This window comes from Chinchilla lanigera, unplaced genomic scaffold, assembly GCF_000276665.1.
Source record: "Chinchilla lanigera isolate Chin_1 unplaced genomic scaffold, ChiLan1.0 scaffold00064, whole genome shotgun sequence".
In the NCBI taxonomy this organism is placed as follows: domain Eukaryota; kingdom Metazoa; phylum Chordata; class Mammalia; order Rodentia; family Chinchillidae; genus Chinchilla; species Chinchilla lanigera.
Window position 1 is genome coordinate 2,807,355 of NW_004955465.1, and position 16,480 is coordinate 2,823,834.

Genomic DNA, 16,480 nt, shown 5'->3' on the forward strand with positions numbered 1-16,480 from the left:
TTTTTTCCAGACCTGTATCCATAGGCACATTTTTAAAGAACACTAAAGGCCAATGTCTATTGTTAAGTGAACACAATTTAGTTTTCCAGTGTGCCATTAGGATCACAAGAGTGGGAATGTGGGTGCCAGAACAAACTGGACTGGGGTTTTCCAACCTAACTTTATAAAGGAGAAATTTGGTGAAAGTGGACACTAAGACTAGAAGTTAGAGAAGAGGGTGGAATACGCCAGTGGGGCTGCCCTCCAAGAGAAGCCAGAGCAGGTACCTGTTCATTCCTCCCCTTCTCCACTGCTATGTGAATGTGAGCCTCCAGTCTTGCTTGGATTGAGGTGGGACACTGCCTCATCCCTACACCTGCTGCTGCCTCTTAACTGCTCTGAGCACCTCGTCTCAGCAACAGTCCAGAAGCAGTTGTCATGGTGGAAGCCCCCCAAATGTGAAGTCTACAGGGGAATCACATAAAGTTCCACACCCAAAAGGCTGCATACTTCTCAGAGTCATAGTAAGCTTGGGGCTGAGTGAGCCTGCAGATTTCTTTTGTGGCTTTACTATCCCCTAAAACCAAATTAAACCTGGATTGCAGCATGAACTGGCCACTGGTGACCACTACCCCAACACCAGAAATCCTTCCAGGCCATCTCCTATCAAGCACATATTAAGCACACAATAACCTGCTGTAGTTTAAGAAAAGATAACAAAACCCCTTAATGAATGCTGATTAAACATCCATTAAAAGGGATACAGCATTTGCTGCATGTATAGGGCTGTGTGAGGCCCTTAATAGTTGGAAAATGGCAATAATAGAGCTGAAATGATGATACCAGCAATAATATTTGCATAGTGTCAGGTAATTTATAAGCTAGTCTTACATTAGCCTCACAAAATTTTGCAAGTAGGCAATGTATTGTGCCATCATTTGACAATGAGAAAACAAAGCTTCCGATAGTGTTGAGCTAGTAAATGTTTAATAACTAACTCTCTGGGAAAAAAAAATGAAGCCTGGGGTTCAAAGCAGAAAAATGACAGGTGCACAGTCACATAGCTATGTGATTCCAAAGTCCAGCTCCATCTTTTTGTATCATAGGTCAAAGCCATAACTGGTCATCGGAAAGTCTTTCTTTAAGAAAAAAGGTATGCACATCTTGCAAAGCTGGATAAAAAAGGGCGGCTGGGGACAGAGGGTGTGAGTGGAGGGGGTTCTCTCGTTGGTGGAGACTGTCCCCCATCCATGCAGAGGGAGGAGCAACCGCACCCCACCCCAGACTGGCCCACATCTATGCTTCTGTTCCCAGGTCTCCATCTCACATGTGCAACCAATTTTAAATTGGGGTGGAAGAGTCCTCTGGCAGCCTAAACAATCCTCTACCTCTTCTTCTCCCCAAAAGGGTCACACATTTCCCAAGCTATTTTGAGCTGCTCTGCACCTACTTGCTTGCAGTATATGTCATAACAGGAAGCGGGTTTCATGTACTGTAATCCCCCAGCACACGTTGCGCCTGCACGTGTGGTGCTGAGGGGGCCAGGAAGCCTGGCCAGGCTGGGCCTCACCACAGCTTCAGGGCTGAGTCCTGATCCCATCCCAGGCAGAGGTCCTCCCTGCCCGACCCAGGAGTCACAAACCCGACTCCACATCCAGACAGGCTTATTTTCTTTTCTCATGTAGCTGGTGGTAAGTTTTTTTTTTTTTTTTTTTTTTAATAAAGCATTTGAGTAGGCAGCAGAGCCAGTCAGAGGTGTTTATTTATAGCTGTGGATTTTCAATGCTGTATAAATTAGAAATCACTGCTGAATGAGGCCCGCGCCCACTCACACACGCAGGGCCGCTATCTGGGAGTCCTTTCACACAGTTTGACTGTACACAGTCTAAAATGGGAGAAAATGACATGCTCCGAGTCAAATGACGGAGTCACAGCTAAATGGCGAAGCAGAAAACCAGCAATTATTTTTCCTCGGCACAATATGGGGAGTACGGCAGGTGCAATTATCCAATATTATTTAACAGCACTGGTTTGTGGTGTAGGGAGAAAATAAAGGTTTCCATGTCTTGGAGAGGGAAAAAAAAAAAGAGAAAGAACCTGCCTTGCAGCAGCTCTTGTTTCTGTGGATTAAGCTGTGTTATGTATATTGAAACTGGCCAGGATTCCAGGAAGGGAAGCAGGAGTTAGCACTTGGTCACCTGCCCCACAGGTGTGCAAGAGCCACCCCGCTGAGGGCACTGAGGAAAGGCCCCCAGCCTGGGGCCCCAGGCCTGGACAGCTCCATTGAGGCAATGGCTCCAGGTGACTGAAGGGAGGTTGGGTTTGCTCCTGTGCCTCTGGAGGACACCTCCTCCTGCCTCTGGCTGTCTTGCCCTCAGCTGACCACAGTGACATCAAACAGAAGATGGCCCACAAAGGATACTTTTCATTCCCTTTGTGGTCTTCCCCTTTGGCCTCCAGTATATTGTCCTTCTTATTCCCAACCTTGACTTGAGCCAGTCTGCCTGGGAAGATCCTTCTCTGCCGGCTCTGGTGAATCAGCTAGGGATATGGCTTGGTGCTCGTGCTTGTCCAGCATGCCCAAGGTCCTGCGCATCTCCAGCACAGCAAAAGGAAAAATAAATAAAATAGAGTTACAGTAGGATAAATGTTGTCCACGGCTACAGACCTCACTGGAAAGCCATTTCCCAGCTCTTCCAGAAAGCTTTTTCATAACCACTCCTCACACCCTTCCCATGTAGAGGGGAACATAGTGGAGGGGGGGGAAGATGATTTAAAGTGGTGGATAAAAGTTCCTGGCATCTAAGATCCCTCATCCTGATTGTAAACTCCTCAGGCCAAAGGCCATCTTTATTCCCAATGGGGCGTAACTCTTTTTTTTTTATTTTAAAGAGAAAAGAAAACCAAATAACAATAACCAAGACAAAAACAAAACAACACAAAAACAATTAAAATTATACAGAATTTCAAAACAAGGTGATAGGAAGTTAACAATGGTTGTTATATTACATGTTGTTGTTTTCAATGAAGTTGCTCAGATTGCCAGATGTAAGAAAGCAAGATTGATCAAACAATTAAAGAGAATAAAAATAATTAAAAAAACAAACATTAGAAACAATCCAAAGTTTCACTAATCAAGATAATAGGGACTCAATAATGGTTGTATATTGCATATTGTTGACTTCAAATAGGGCTTAATTCCACACCAATAGAAAGTAGTGAAAATGTAAACTGACTTGAGGAATACTTACAGCTTGAGTTCATCACCAAATATCTTCCACCCTAGGCATCCCCAGAAGCTGAGCTCTTCAGCCCTAGGGATAACTGTTTCATTTAAGATACTCTTCACCTTCAGTACCAGAAACCCTGTAATAGTGATGATCAGATTATAGTCTCATATGTCCAGCAATGGAACAAGAACTTGGGTAGAATGGGACATAGGATAGATTTTGATAATAAGGAGAGGATGAGGGGTGGGCTGGAGCATAAGAAATGCAGGTAAGTCTGAGCTCTGAAATGGACCAATTGGACATACCTGGTTATCCAGAGGGGAGCCTGTGGGAAACTAGGATCCAAGGCATGGAGACTGACACTTTAATGGGATCAGGAAACACTGAAGACAAATGCTGTGCACCTCAGAATTTATTTTACTTCAGATACCTGCATACCCCTTTGTAAGGGGTGATTTGTGCTGTCATAGGGACTTAGACTGACGTTATTACACCATCATGGCTGTGACCTTATTGAGCTCTTTTGAATTTGTCAGCTTTATCATTGCTGAGACACAATACCCAACATCCACAATTTAAAGGCGAAAAAGTATAATTTAGTTCACAGTTTCAAGAGAGTCAGTCTATGGTCAGCTGGCTCCAAGGCAGGAACATCATGGTGGAAGGGGTTGGCAGTGCAAAGATGCTTGGTTCATCGCAGCCAGGATGCAGCACAGGGAAACCATGGCAGAGAGGAGCAAGCAAGAGGCCATATGTGGTGTCCAAGGTTACACCTCCGTGTCCAACTTGGACACACCTGGAAGTGGGCATTACTAATCTGCTAGGCATTTCTTAATCCAGGGAAGTTGACCTGTCAAGACAAACGGTCACATCCATGAATGGTGTGATTCTTCAGGCTCTGCTCTTACTGCCATCCCAAGTATCTTGCTAATGTAACAAAAATTTTTGGACAGGGATAAAACCTCCCATTTTACATGGAAAGAGACTATCTGAACATGTAACTACTTGCTATTGACTTTGACACACGCATGATCAGCTATCAGTGAAGAAATGAAGAATGTCAAGGTTTGAAGATTTTAACATGGGAGGGTGCATGCTTCTCAGAGTGAAAACCAGGATGTTGTAAACAAAGGAATCGGTTCAGAAGGGGCCAGCGGCAGCCTCACTTTGTGATTATCCACCAAGGGAAATGCCATGAGTTGGTTGAGTGTGTGCCTTGCCTCTCTGCTCCTCCCTGAGAGATCTAATGGATATTTACTGTATCCCAAGATGAAGGTGGTCAGTTATAAACTCGGATTCCATTGGCACCTGAAGAGCCTAGAGCAGCACTGAGCTTCCACGATATCACTTTTTACCCATTGTCTATCAGTAGTCACAGAGACTTGAAATGCTGGCGAGAGTTTGATACTGTGCTCTGTGGCAGAGCCTGCTTCTCGTTCCCCACTGTAGCCCGCAGAAACAACACAGAGCACAATATCCCATGAGCTTCAAATACATGTTTGGTGCCCACACAGATTTAGGTGACATACTCAGCAACCTTTGGTAGCATCAGAATTGAAATCCAGATCTAACTGACCCATCGTTCCATAGTTTCCTCTCCACCAATAGCTTCTGATCTGATCTGATCTTGAAGATGCCCTCAGTAACAAACTTATATCATGATTCAGCATATAACATAACACAACACACATGCGGGTACATGAGTGTAGATGAAACAAAAGTTTCATAAAACCATATTCATTTCTACAACATGATAGACCCTTTCATTTCCCACCCGCCTTTCCTCTTACATGAGTTAGACTGTGTTGCGGCTATTTCTTAATCCAATAATAGTATTATTAAAGATAATGCATTCCTTAATCTAATAATAATAATAATAATAATAACAATAATAATATAGTTCAAGTTAATTCAATGAGTGGAACCACATGGCACTACACTGCTCTACAGAGCTCATATAATCATAATTATAAAGTGCCCATGGTTTTTACTGCTCTAGCCATCTCATCTTGTGGCCTGGGTAGGGACATGGTGGCCTCCAGCAACCATTTGCAAAAGGGCTGGAGGTTTGCATCTGTCCACCCTGCAGCAATCTGGGAAGGCAGAGCTGAGCTTGGTCCTCCAGCTGGCTCCGTGGGCAGCTGCTTAGCTGCTTAGCTGGGCTCAGCTCCTCTGAGATACTGACAGGAAGCAGGGAGGGATCCCGTCCACAGCCAGAGCTTATGAACCTTCCGCTGCGGCTTAGGTCTGGCCCAAGCAGATATATTTGGTTACACGTTAGGGATTTGTTTTCACTCAACACCTACATTTTATTAGGAATTGAATGATGGAGTTCAACGATGACACAGAGTTAGGGAAACAAATACTGCCTGCCTTTTACCTTGGTGGGAATCTGCTGTGTGATTCTGAAAACTCTCAGACTACATGTGCTTCCTTCCATATGAGTATTTTCCTAACTACATTCTAAACGGCAATTATGCTGTCATTTTATGTACATGTATTAACCCAACTTTGCCAACTTTTAAAAGCACGTGGTTAAGTAAAATTCTCTTTATTGTAAAATAGATAGTACTGGCACTGCTGGTATTTTCCTCTGCCAGACTCTTCCTGCCACTGCAACATTTTACTGTCCTCACACATAATCACTCTAAGAGAAGGAGGCCAGAGGACCGCCGGTCACCAGTTGAGCCAGTTTCCCCACTCAGTGATATGGATTTCTACGCAATCCTCAAATCAAGAGAGAGGAGAGAACTGTTGCAGAGTATCCTTCCAGTGCACAGATGAGCTTCTCTAAATCCACTTGGGAGCCATTGGAGACCCTGGGCACAAAGGAGGGGGATTATCTGCAGGGCCGAATAGCCGACCCCCTTATCCTTGGGAGTGTGCTCCCAGACCTCCAGGGATGCTTGTAGTGGTAGATGGTACCTGACCCTCTGCACTGTTGATCCCACGCACACATTTAGTTTATAAATGAGGCACAGTAAGAGACTAAGACCAATAATGACCTTAACAATATGCTAGCATAAAAGTCCCTTAAAAACTTAGGTTTCTTTCTGGAATTTTCCCTTTCACGTTTTTTGGGTGATGGGTGATCTCAGGTAACTGAAACCTCAGAAAGCAAAACCACAGATGATAGGGGCCTGCTGTGCTGATAGTGTTCCATGAAAGTCACCTGTGCTTTCCAGTGGGCGAGTTAGAAGGCCACATGCACACGGCTGTGGTTCTCTGGTGGCTTCTTGGGGAAAGGACTGAAAACCCAATTCCAGGGGGCCTTGCAAGACGAGAGCCGAGGGAACACTAAGCTGTCTGTGCGGGAGTGTGGTTATGGGTATGTTACAAAGTGTGCTGTGGGTATGTTGTGTTACAGTGACCAAAGGATGATGGGCCCTCCTCCCTGATTGGTGGATGGGTGGGTCCCTGGGTGGGCAGCCCTGTGATGCTGACTTGTTGCCTCTGTGCTCTCTGTCATCTCACCTCACCCCCACACGTTCACCGCGGGAAGCCCTCTGGGTGCCAGTAGCCTTGGCTCCAAGCACAGATCATCATCACACTGGGTTGCTTACCCAGTATCTACATAGTTCCTCCTAACATTTAGCTAAAACTTTATTACTAAATCTAATTATGTCTGCAACAAGCTAATAACAGTTGAAACAACATAGTAGTGTAGCTATTATCAACTTTAGATCCTTGCAGTTGCTATAACAAAGTAGCACAAATTGGGTAGCTTAAAATCAATGGAATTATATCCTCCCACAGTCCCAGAGGCAGGCAATCTGAGGTCAAATGTGGCCGTGCCCTGCTCCCTCTGAAGGTGGTAGGGAAGAATCTTCCCTTCAGGGAGTTCCCAGTAATCCTTGGGTTGTTGAAATGTCATTCTAATCTCTGCTTCCACTTTCTCATGGCATTCTTCCTTCTGTGGGTTTGATGCTTGTTTGTTTGCAGTACTGGGGATTGAACCTAGGGCCTTCACACTGAGCTCTCCCCAACACTTTTCATTTTTAATTTTGGCGAATGGTCTCATTAAATTGCCCAGGGTGGGGGCTGGGGATCTAGCTCAGCGGCAAAGCGCTTGCCTGGCAAGCGCAAGGTCGTGAGTTCGGTTGCCGGTACCGGAAAAAAACCAAAACAAAAAAAAAAAAAAAAAAACAACAAAAAAATTGCCCAGGGTGGTCTCCAACTTGGGAGCCTCCTGTCTCAGCCTCCCAGAGTCCTGGGATTACAGGTCTGTGTCACTATTCCTGGCTGCCTCCGTGTCTTTTTCCTTACAGAGAATTTGGACTATCTAAATCTCTCTTTTCTCTTATAAAAACTCAAGTCGTTGAATGGATGTAAGACCCACACTAATGAAGATGACTCATTTCAAGATCCTGAATGAATCACATTTGCGAAGACTCCAGACTAAGGTCACTTTCTGAGATTCCAAGTGAACATGAATATCGGGAGATGGGCGGGGGATCCTATTCAACCTCATACATTATTTCTCTTTCGCAAACCAGAGGCCATTGCCTACCAAATTTCAGCTTTTAACTCTTCTCACTTGACTACCCTAATAATCTGTACCATCTATTGAGTGTCCACTATACAACTGGCTTGCTATTCATTATTTCTAGACCTCCCCACAGCTTGAGGAGACAGACATCGTCATCCCTATGTGATGAATAAAGAAGCTGAGGCTTGGTGCAGTTGGTGACATTTCCCAAAGAACTACCCAAGAGGAACGGAGACAAAACTCAGTTTGGCCAGCTCTGATGCCTCCCCTTCCCCATGTGCCACAGAACTGCTACCAAATCCTGATTCTCTCTCCTTCATGGTATCTGAAAGATTAACCTTCCTACTGTCTCCTCAAGGTCAGAAGGTAAACATTCTCCTTTCAAACCTTCTGAGGCTATGTGGGGAGGGTACAGGCTCAGAAAAAACTACATCATTGTTGAAACACCCTCTTTCTGAGCCCTAGCAACTTTGACAGTTGGTGTATAGCTGAGTATACTCAGTGATAGAGTGCTGGTGGCATGCGGGGGGTTAGGGTTATGTGGTGTGACTGTGTGCCCTGCCGCTTGGGGGACAACAGCAGAGGTATTTGAGGCAGAGTGTGCGGCCAGTCTCTGGGGCTGTTTTCAGACCTCCGTAGAGCTTTCTGGCCAGGCTTTCACCTTCCTATCTACAGATGTGTCTCGCAAGCAGGAGCAGTAGGAGCCCAGGCTAGTGGGGAGTCTGCTGCAGTCAGCTTTCAGATTTGAACTGCATAGCTCCAGCCCGCAGATTTTGGACTTGGCAGCCTCTGTCATCACAAAAGCAGATTCCCTAAAAGAAATCTTTCCATATATGTGGTGTGATTAAAAAAAAAAATACAGTGAATGTTTAAATTTAAAAGAATGTATAACGATAAAAGATATACATTGCCCTGAATCCCGCTCAAAATCCTCCCCTTCACTTTGAACATACTTATCCCATCATGCTTGCCACTTTCTGCAGCAGTTCTGGAAGTTCTCTTTCATGAGTGTCATTGGTTTTGCAATGGTGGGTGCCCTGATGTTTTGAATCCATTCAAAACATTTACCTTTCATGGTCATTTTGACTTTGGAGGATAGCCAGCAGTTGCATGGTACCAATCCGGTGAGTAAGGTGGAGGAGGCCACACAGTAATGTTTTCATGATCCTGAGCCTACCTTTCTATCCCTGGGCAGCACATTCATTGTTTGTTTTGTTTTTTTTAATACATTGTAAAGACACTCATGAAAGAAGACTTCTAGAACTGCTTTATAAAGTGCCAAAAATGACATGGTGAGTGTGTTTGGAGCAAGGGGGAATGTTTAGAGGATGTGTAGTGTCAATGTGGTTTTCTTTCACTGTAATAAAAATTTAAAATTTGAACATTCACCATATATTTTGATTTTCCCTTTATACCCACATCCTATTGGCCCGGTTTTTCCATAGAACCCTGAGCAAACACTCTGTGCCTTTGCTCCCCCAGCTCCCCTCCTTCCTCTGGCTCTGCCTGCAGCCTGCTTCGCACACCTCTCTCACTCACCCCACTCACGTCATTTGCTTGCAGTGATTCATAGGCTATAATAATCCTTCAGCTTCCACTTGCCAAGCTCTCTCCTACCTTCATTCAGCAGTCTTCTGAAATCCCACATCCTCCAGCCAGGGAAGCAACAGTCTGTCTCCCTCACATGAACCCATTCAGGGGTACAGGTTTCAGGAAGAAGCTTGAATAGCCAAGTGTTACTTTGAAAATCAATTTTTGGGACTATTTCACACACGACAGTAAGAGGACTTGGTGTTCCACATTGTTCTGCCTTCTAGGCTGAGAGGTACATGGCCTGTGTTTGTCACATCTTCCCATGTAGCTAATGATGCTCAGGGACTGTGGTCTTGCACGTGGCTCTCTGAATGAGCGATCAAGGCCACTGTTCTTCATGGCTGTAGCTTGTACACCAGCCTCAGGTTACCATCCTGCCTGCAGGACATTGCTTACCAGGTGCCTTGGATGAGAAAGTGTAGAAGAGTCTGGAAAATCCTACTTCTCTCTTGGCCATGGGCCAGTCCTAGCAGCATGGCCTATGGTTACTCAAGCTTAGTGTCACTGATCAATGTATAACATCCACAGCAAAAGGCACAATCACACAGTCACACACCCACAGACCCCACCTGTGCTTACCCGTAGGCATCTCAGTTCAGAAGTCACCTGTAGCTGGAGTGAGGACAGCTAGGCCAAATGATGAGAGTTACTACAAAAGACCTGTGGGGTCTCACAGCCGGCTCACACTTGTGGGTGACGAGGAGTTGGGGGCCCTCCTCCCCCCACCCCACATCCTACATATGAGGAGCATCCCTTGTGGTGTTGCTGCAACCACTGTTAAACCAGACTCCACATACACACTGGGATGGCCACAGAACATGCTGTTTAAAGCATGACCAATGAGCTACTGGCCCAAAGACCCTGCAGGACTTGAGGATGTGGTGGTATGCAAAGGGAGAAAACCCAAAGCATAAACTCACAGTACTGGGGCTACTAAAATGTCAGGGTGACAGGATGTTCACTTTATAGGCACTCTAAATTCAATTATCCCATTTCCACAGCACTTACAGTCCTGGGTGACTCACTCAACCTTGCAGAGCATGGCTCTCTTTTATGCAAATTGCTGATGCAGTATCCGCATGGTGGGAGAGTTACTGTGAGGTAGATAATAATAATGGATCTAGAACATTCGGCAGCCCAGTGTCAGCACTCAATAAGCATGCATTTCCTTCTCTGCTCTCTTAGTTCAAAGGCTCTATTAATCCAATAAGTGATTTCTATAGGTTATAATCTGTGCACTTGGTAGATTTAGTGGTAAATCACAGGGCACAAAAGAGCCGATGGTGATACTAGGAGTCAGAAGAGATTAATAAGAGGAAAACTCACTGATTGTCATCATGAATTCGCAAAATCAACAAGAGGGTCTCAAATCATATTATATCATCTATCCCTTGACACAAAATTCAACTAGAATAAAAATCATTGTAAGTGCTATGGACTTCAGCAGTCCTAAATTTTAGAACCTTCAAGTCTTCCTAAAGTGCTAAGATTTCAGCTAATAACCATGTCGCTGGGCTTCCTTAAAGGAATGCAGCTAGCTAGCGGCAACATCCTTCTTCCCACCCAACATATAGGAACACATTCCTGACAGTCCTTGTGTCACAGAGCACTAAAGATACAGCAAATTTAAATTACAATGAACCAAAGATGAGGAGGCCCTCCTCCACATTTGGAGATGGAGCGTTGAAAGCATATTTGAGGAACTTCAGGATGTCCTTACAATAGCAGCATAAATTTAATTGGGAGGGGGTGTATATGTTCTTTTTCTTCTCGTTCACAACTGCATTTTTTATCTCCTGTTTAGTTTCAAGCCTATTAAATAAGAAGATGAGGATGAGAGCCCTCTGGTGGCTAAGCTGATGCTTCCCTTTCCTTGGAGGCCTTAACACAAATGACTCTGTGGTTTGCAATTCCGGTGCTTGTTCCAATTAGCAATTTGGTGCTTGAACTCCGACTTCTCTCCATTTGTCTTAGTCCCTTGGGTAAAGAGATGACGTGATGTATTTCCAGCTCTTTGTGCTCGTATTCTCCATTTAGGCAAATATTTAATCTACCTTCTGAAACGATAAACAACAAGTTTAGAAATTCAATATTTAGACATGCATCTGACAAATATTTATCGGGCATCTATAACAAGTCAGATACCATACTAAGTGTTGTGAAAGATACCAAGAAATTTGGAGTATATCTCTAACTACAAGAAGTTTATGGCAGAGTACAGAAAATAATACATTTTGATTTTTTAAAGATGTATCTTTTCCCATAAAATGTAATTATTTCATCAAATGTATAAATGTGGTTGTCAGAGGTATGTACTGAGGTTCCCTATCCTCCATTCTTCTCCCACTGTACAATCCAGTTATTCACCATTTCCTGCCAAGGCTATTTCTTCTTGTTCCTATTGACTCCAGCTTAGCTTAAGGTACCATCCTTTCAGATTATTACAATACAGTTTTTAAAAGCATATTTCAGAAAATTTTGTGAGTAATCACTCTGGTTTTTTCACAAAAAGGTCCATGTACTGGAAACTTGGTCCCCCAATAACTGCAAAGAGTGGGACCTTGAAGGGGTGGAGTCTGGTGACAGGTGAGCAGATTGTGGGAAAACTGCTCGAGAGACTAAATTAGTTCTCTTGAGGTAGGGTTAGGTCTCTCTGGAGTAAGTCAGGTCTGCTGGGAAGAGAAAGTTACCATGAAAGTGAGTTGAAATAAAATAAGTCATGCTCTCTTGTTACACACCTGTCTTCTCTTTGTATGCATTTGCTCCCTTTTCTGTTCCTCTACCACATTGTGACACAGCATAAGGCTCTTTCCAGAAGCCAAGTAGATGATGTTGGTTTCATGCCCTGGGCCTCCAGAACTGTGAGCTAAAATAAACTTCTTTTGTTTATAAACTACTAAGTCTCAGGTATTCTGTATTCTGCAACAAAAAACAGATTGAGACAGTGGCCAGTGCTTGTGATAATGTAAAATTAAAAACACAACACTATCTGCATTAAAAAGTAATTCTCTCTCACTTCCCTGTATCTTAGTCACTAAGTTCCCCTCTACAAAAGCTACAAAAGTAACTACTACTAGTCCAAGTCTCTTGCTCATGCATCTGGAGATACTCTATTGTGTATCTATTTTCTCACAAATAGTGATGTGAGATATAAAAGCATCTTGCTTTTATATCTGTCAGTATACATTGCTGAAAATTCTAAACCAATTCATGCTTTAAAGAAATGCATAGAATTTTATTACATGTATGTTAACATAATTTATTTAACCAGTTCTCAATTGATGGAAATGCAGATGGCTTCTGATCTTCCACTATTGCAACTTGGCAGTGCAATAAATATCTTCATACAGATATCATTTTGCACATGTGCCACAATATATTTAGTATAAATTCTTAGAAGTAGAATTATTGGATCAAAAGATATATGTATTTTTACTTTTGATAGTTATTGCCAAATACTCTTCATGGAGGTTTTACCAGAGTCTACCACACTAAAAAGATGAGTCTCTGTTTTCCAAAATTCTCAGCAATAGAGTGAGTTATAACTTTGAGTTTTATCTTCACTAATATTATAGGTAAAAAATGGCATCTCAATATAGTCTTCACTTACACTATTCTTATTTTGTGTAAGGTGAAACATCCTTTTACACTTAAGATGTTTCTTAATGTTTATTTATTTGTATTTTCTATGAACAGACTTTTTGTATACTTTGTCCATTTTTCTGTTTAAGTGTTCTCTCTCTTTAAACTGTAGGAGCTGTGGCAGGCAGTCTCCAAAATGGCCCCAGATGAACCCTATCTCCTGATATTCATACCCTTCCATTGTACCCCCACATCGAACCATGCTGGATCTGGCTTTTTTTTTTTTTTTTTTTGGTACTGGGAATTGAACTAAGGACCTCGTACTTGCCAGACAGGCACTTGTGCTACTGAGCTACATCCCCAGACCAATGCTGGATCTGAGTGGCCAATAAAATATGACAGGAGTGATGGTACATTGGACCTTCAAGTTACAACTGTCCTCACATGTGAGCAACTTGGGTTATGACTGGAATTTTAGGTTTAACTTACCACCAAAGTCTTGAGTTACAACCCAAATACCAGCCACTTGTGTGGTTGCAAACAATGATTCATGATGTCAGAAAAGCATGTGTAACTGTACACACATGTCAGTCTGAGCCTGGATGTGTGTTTTTATGTGATTTCAGTCAGTGCTTCCTATAATCAGTACCATTAGTGCTATCACAATGGCCCCTCAAAAGCTAGAAAAGAAGCTAAGGAAGGAAGGGAATGTAAGAAAAGCAATCACAATTAAAAAGAAGAAGGAATCTTTGGCAAAATATGGAGTGGCATTCATATGACCAATCCCACTAATAGGTACAGAATGTTGAAATCCACTATCTCAACAATCTAACAGAACAAAGATTTGTATAAAGAAGCTAGTGTTGCTAAAGGTGTTACTCAAATTAAGAAATCACAATCAACAGGATGAGATGAGGTATAAAAGCTATTACTAGTGTGTATAAATGAAAGGCAGATGGCCGGTTATAGCCTGAGTCTATAATTTGTGAAACAGCTATGGCTATAACCACAAATCTCATAAAGGATAATCCATCAAAAAGTGATACGGTGAAACATTTCATGCCAGTAAGGGGTGGTTTCACAATTTTAAAGTGAGAAATGGAGTTCATAGCATAACTAGACGTGGTGAAGCAGCCAGTGCTGATAAAAGGGCTGCTGAAAATTACATATGCCACTTCTAAATGATGACACAGAAGTGACTTTTGTTTTCATCAAGCTTTCAACTGTGATGAGACTGGCCTATTTGGAAGAAAGTGCCCAGGAGAACATACTTTACCCAGGAAGAGAGGAAAATGCCAGGCCACAAGCCTAAGAAGAAGAGACTAACCTTATTGTTATGTGCCAATGCAAGTCATGCAAAAGCAAGATAAAGACTGTCTTGCTTTATCACTCTGAGACCCCTCAAGCGTTCAGAAAACATCAAGTCATGAAAAATAAGCTAGGGGTAATGTGGAGATCTAACACAAAAGCTTAGGTAACAAGAGTATTTTTCTTGACTGGATCAAGGGAACTTTCTGTCCTACTGTTCAGAAATATCTGGAGGATAAAGGTTTACTCAAGGCTGTCCTCATCATGGACAATGCTCCTGCTCACCCACAAGATTTGGAAGAATTGGCTGAAGAATTCCCATGGTTCTTAATCGAGTTGCTCTCACCTCATGCAACTCCTCTGCTGAAGCCTAACCAGCATGTTAAAAATAACTTGAAGAAGATAACAGCAAGGATCTGTTTCTGAAATGCTTCCAGGTAGTCTCAGCTACAGATTTAATTCTTAAAGAGTACTAAGGGGAGCATTACAACATGCTTTCCTGTCTAGGGTTAATTGAGAAGTCCTGGGCCAGTGTCTCTAAAAGACATAGATCTGCCTGGAAGAAAAAGTGGCTTGAACTTACACAGAGAGACTTTGAAGGTGGTGTAGAGGAACCTGAACATTCAGTTGACCCTACAGTTGATGACGCTGTCACTATAGCAGAGTCCACAGGCTTATAGGTAGACAGTGGTGATGCTGAGGAACTAGTGGGGCAACACTCAGAGGAACTGTCTACAGAGGAACTTCAGCAACTTCTGGCTGAGCAACAGAGACTGGCAGCTGAGGAGCTTTCTGAAGAGGGAGAGTATCAGCAATCAGGGCAACAAAGTTCTGAAATAAAGGAAATACTGAAAAAGTGGACAGAGCTACAAATATTGGTAGAGAAGATCCACCCAGAGAGAGAAAATGCCAATTTGCATTCACTGGCTTAATTACAATGTCATGCCATAAAACAGAATAGGCTAAAGAAAAGACAGAAGCAGACAACCTTAGACCAGTTTTTTAGTTCTGAAAAGGTTGAGACTTAGTGAGCCAGAACCATGCCTAGTGGGCTACAGACTCTCCCAAGGAGAGAAAGGATTCCTGATCTTCTTACAGAAGGGGACTCTCCTTTCAAATAATAACCACCTTCCATTTCACCTCCCCCTGCCTGCAAGCCAAAGATGTCTGCTTGAATGATGATTGCAGTATGAAATTGTTGTTTTTGTTAGGTAGGCACATTTTATAAATTTTTGGTGAATAAACTAGGAAAATTACTGCTGTTTCTGGTAATTTATGCACATTATACAACCCTTTTTTATTATGAAAAGGTTAGTTAAGGGGGGCTTTGGAAGGTTCAGATGCATTATGGGTATTACCATTATTTCTTAAGGGAAAAGTCTTGACTTGCAACCAACTTGAGTTACAACCAGCCCTCGAGAAGGAATTAAGTTCGTAAGCCAAGGGATCACTCTGTTATTTCCAAGCTGAGGTAATAAAAGATATTCAGCTTCTGTCGTATTGACTCTCTGTAGATCTCTCTGGGAGAAGCTAGCTGCTGTATCATGAACTGACAGAGGGAGACACTGAAGCCTTAAGAAAGCAGCCATTGAAGACCAGCACTGATGACTTCCGCAGGAATCCTCTAGCCCCAGACTGGCCTCAGATCATCATAGCCCTGGCTTGTTTCTCTGCCATAGCCTCATGAGGTATACTAAGCTGGACCATTCAGCTGAGCTGCTCCCAGAAACTGTGAGATAATCAGTGTGAATTGCTCTAGGCTGTTAAACTGCATGGTGATTTTTTTTACACATCAATTGACAATAGCATAAAGTTCTTACTATTTCAAGGAAACCAGTCCTTTTGCTGATGTTTGATCTTCCTGATGTAAATTTTAAACACTTTCCCTGTTTTGTGAATGTCTATTGGTCTCCTTTATGATTTTGCTTTCTTTTTTCTTTTAATTATGCTGAACTTTTAAAAAAAAATACATCGTGAACCATCAATTTGGGGTATTACTAGTATACTTAGAAATGATGAAAATGGCACTGTGAAAATGGTACTTTAAATTTCCTCCATTTCTAATAATAAGGGGGTAGGCCAATTAGGCCAGCCCTTCTGCTAAAATCAACTGTTAGATAGGATAATTATCCTATCTACAACTGTTAGATAGGATAATTTTTTAATCTCATTAAAAGCATTAAAGCATTAATAAAGCAACAAGATAGCAAGTGTTATGGTTTGTGTCTAGATGACCCCGAAAGCCTCATGCGGTCATAGAGCTTTTATACAGGTGGCTGAATTTAGAGTATGTGATGCC

At 42.7% G+C, this 16,480-nt stretch overlaps 1 protein-coding gene across 2 annotated transcripts in view; it reads left to right on the top strand.

The window, feature by feature from the left end:
* The window catches only part of Adtrp (androgen-dependent TFPI-regulating protein), a 102,198-nt gene extending 86,184 nt beyond the window's left edge, over positions 1 to 16,014 (top strand). Inside the window, exon 7 of one of the 2 annotated variants that reach the window (XM_013521869.1) lies at positions 7,820 to 8,064. In XM_013521869.1, coding sequence (XP_013377323.1) covers positions 7,820 to 7,836 — 17 coding nt within the window. In that variant the 3' untranslated portion in view covers positions 7,837 to 8,064. Of the gene's footprint in view, positions 1 to 7,819; positions 8,065 to 15,695 lie in introns of those variants that run through there. The other variant, XM_013521868.1, reaches the window with a different exon arrangement.
* Positions 16,015 to 16,480: the final 466 nt, after the last annotated feature.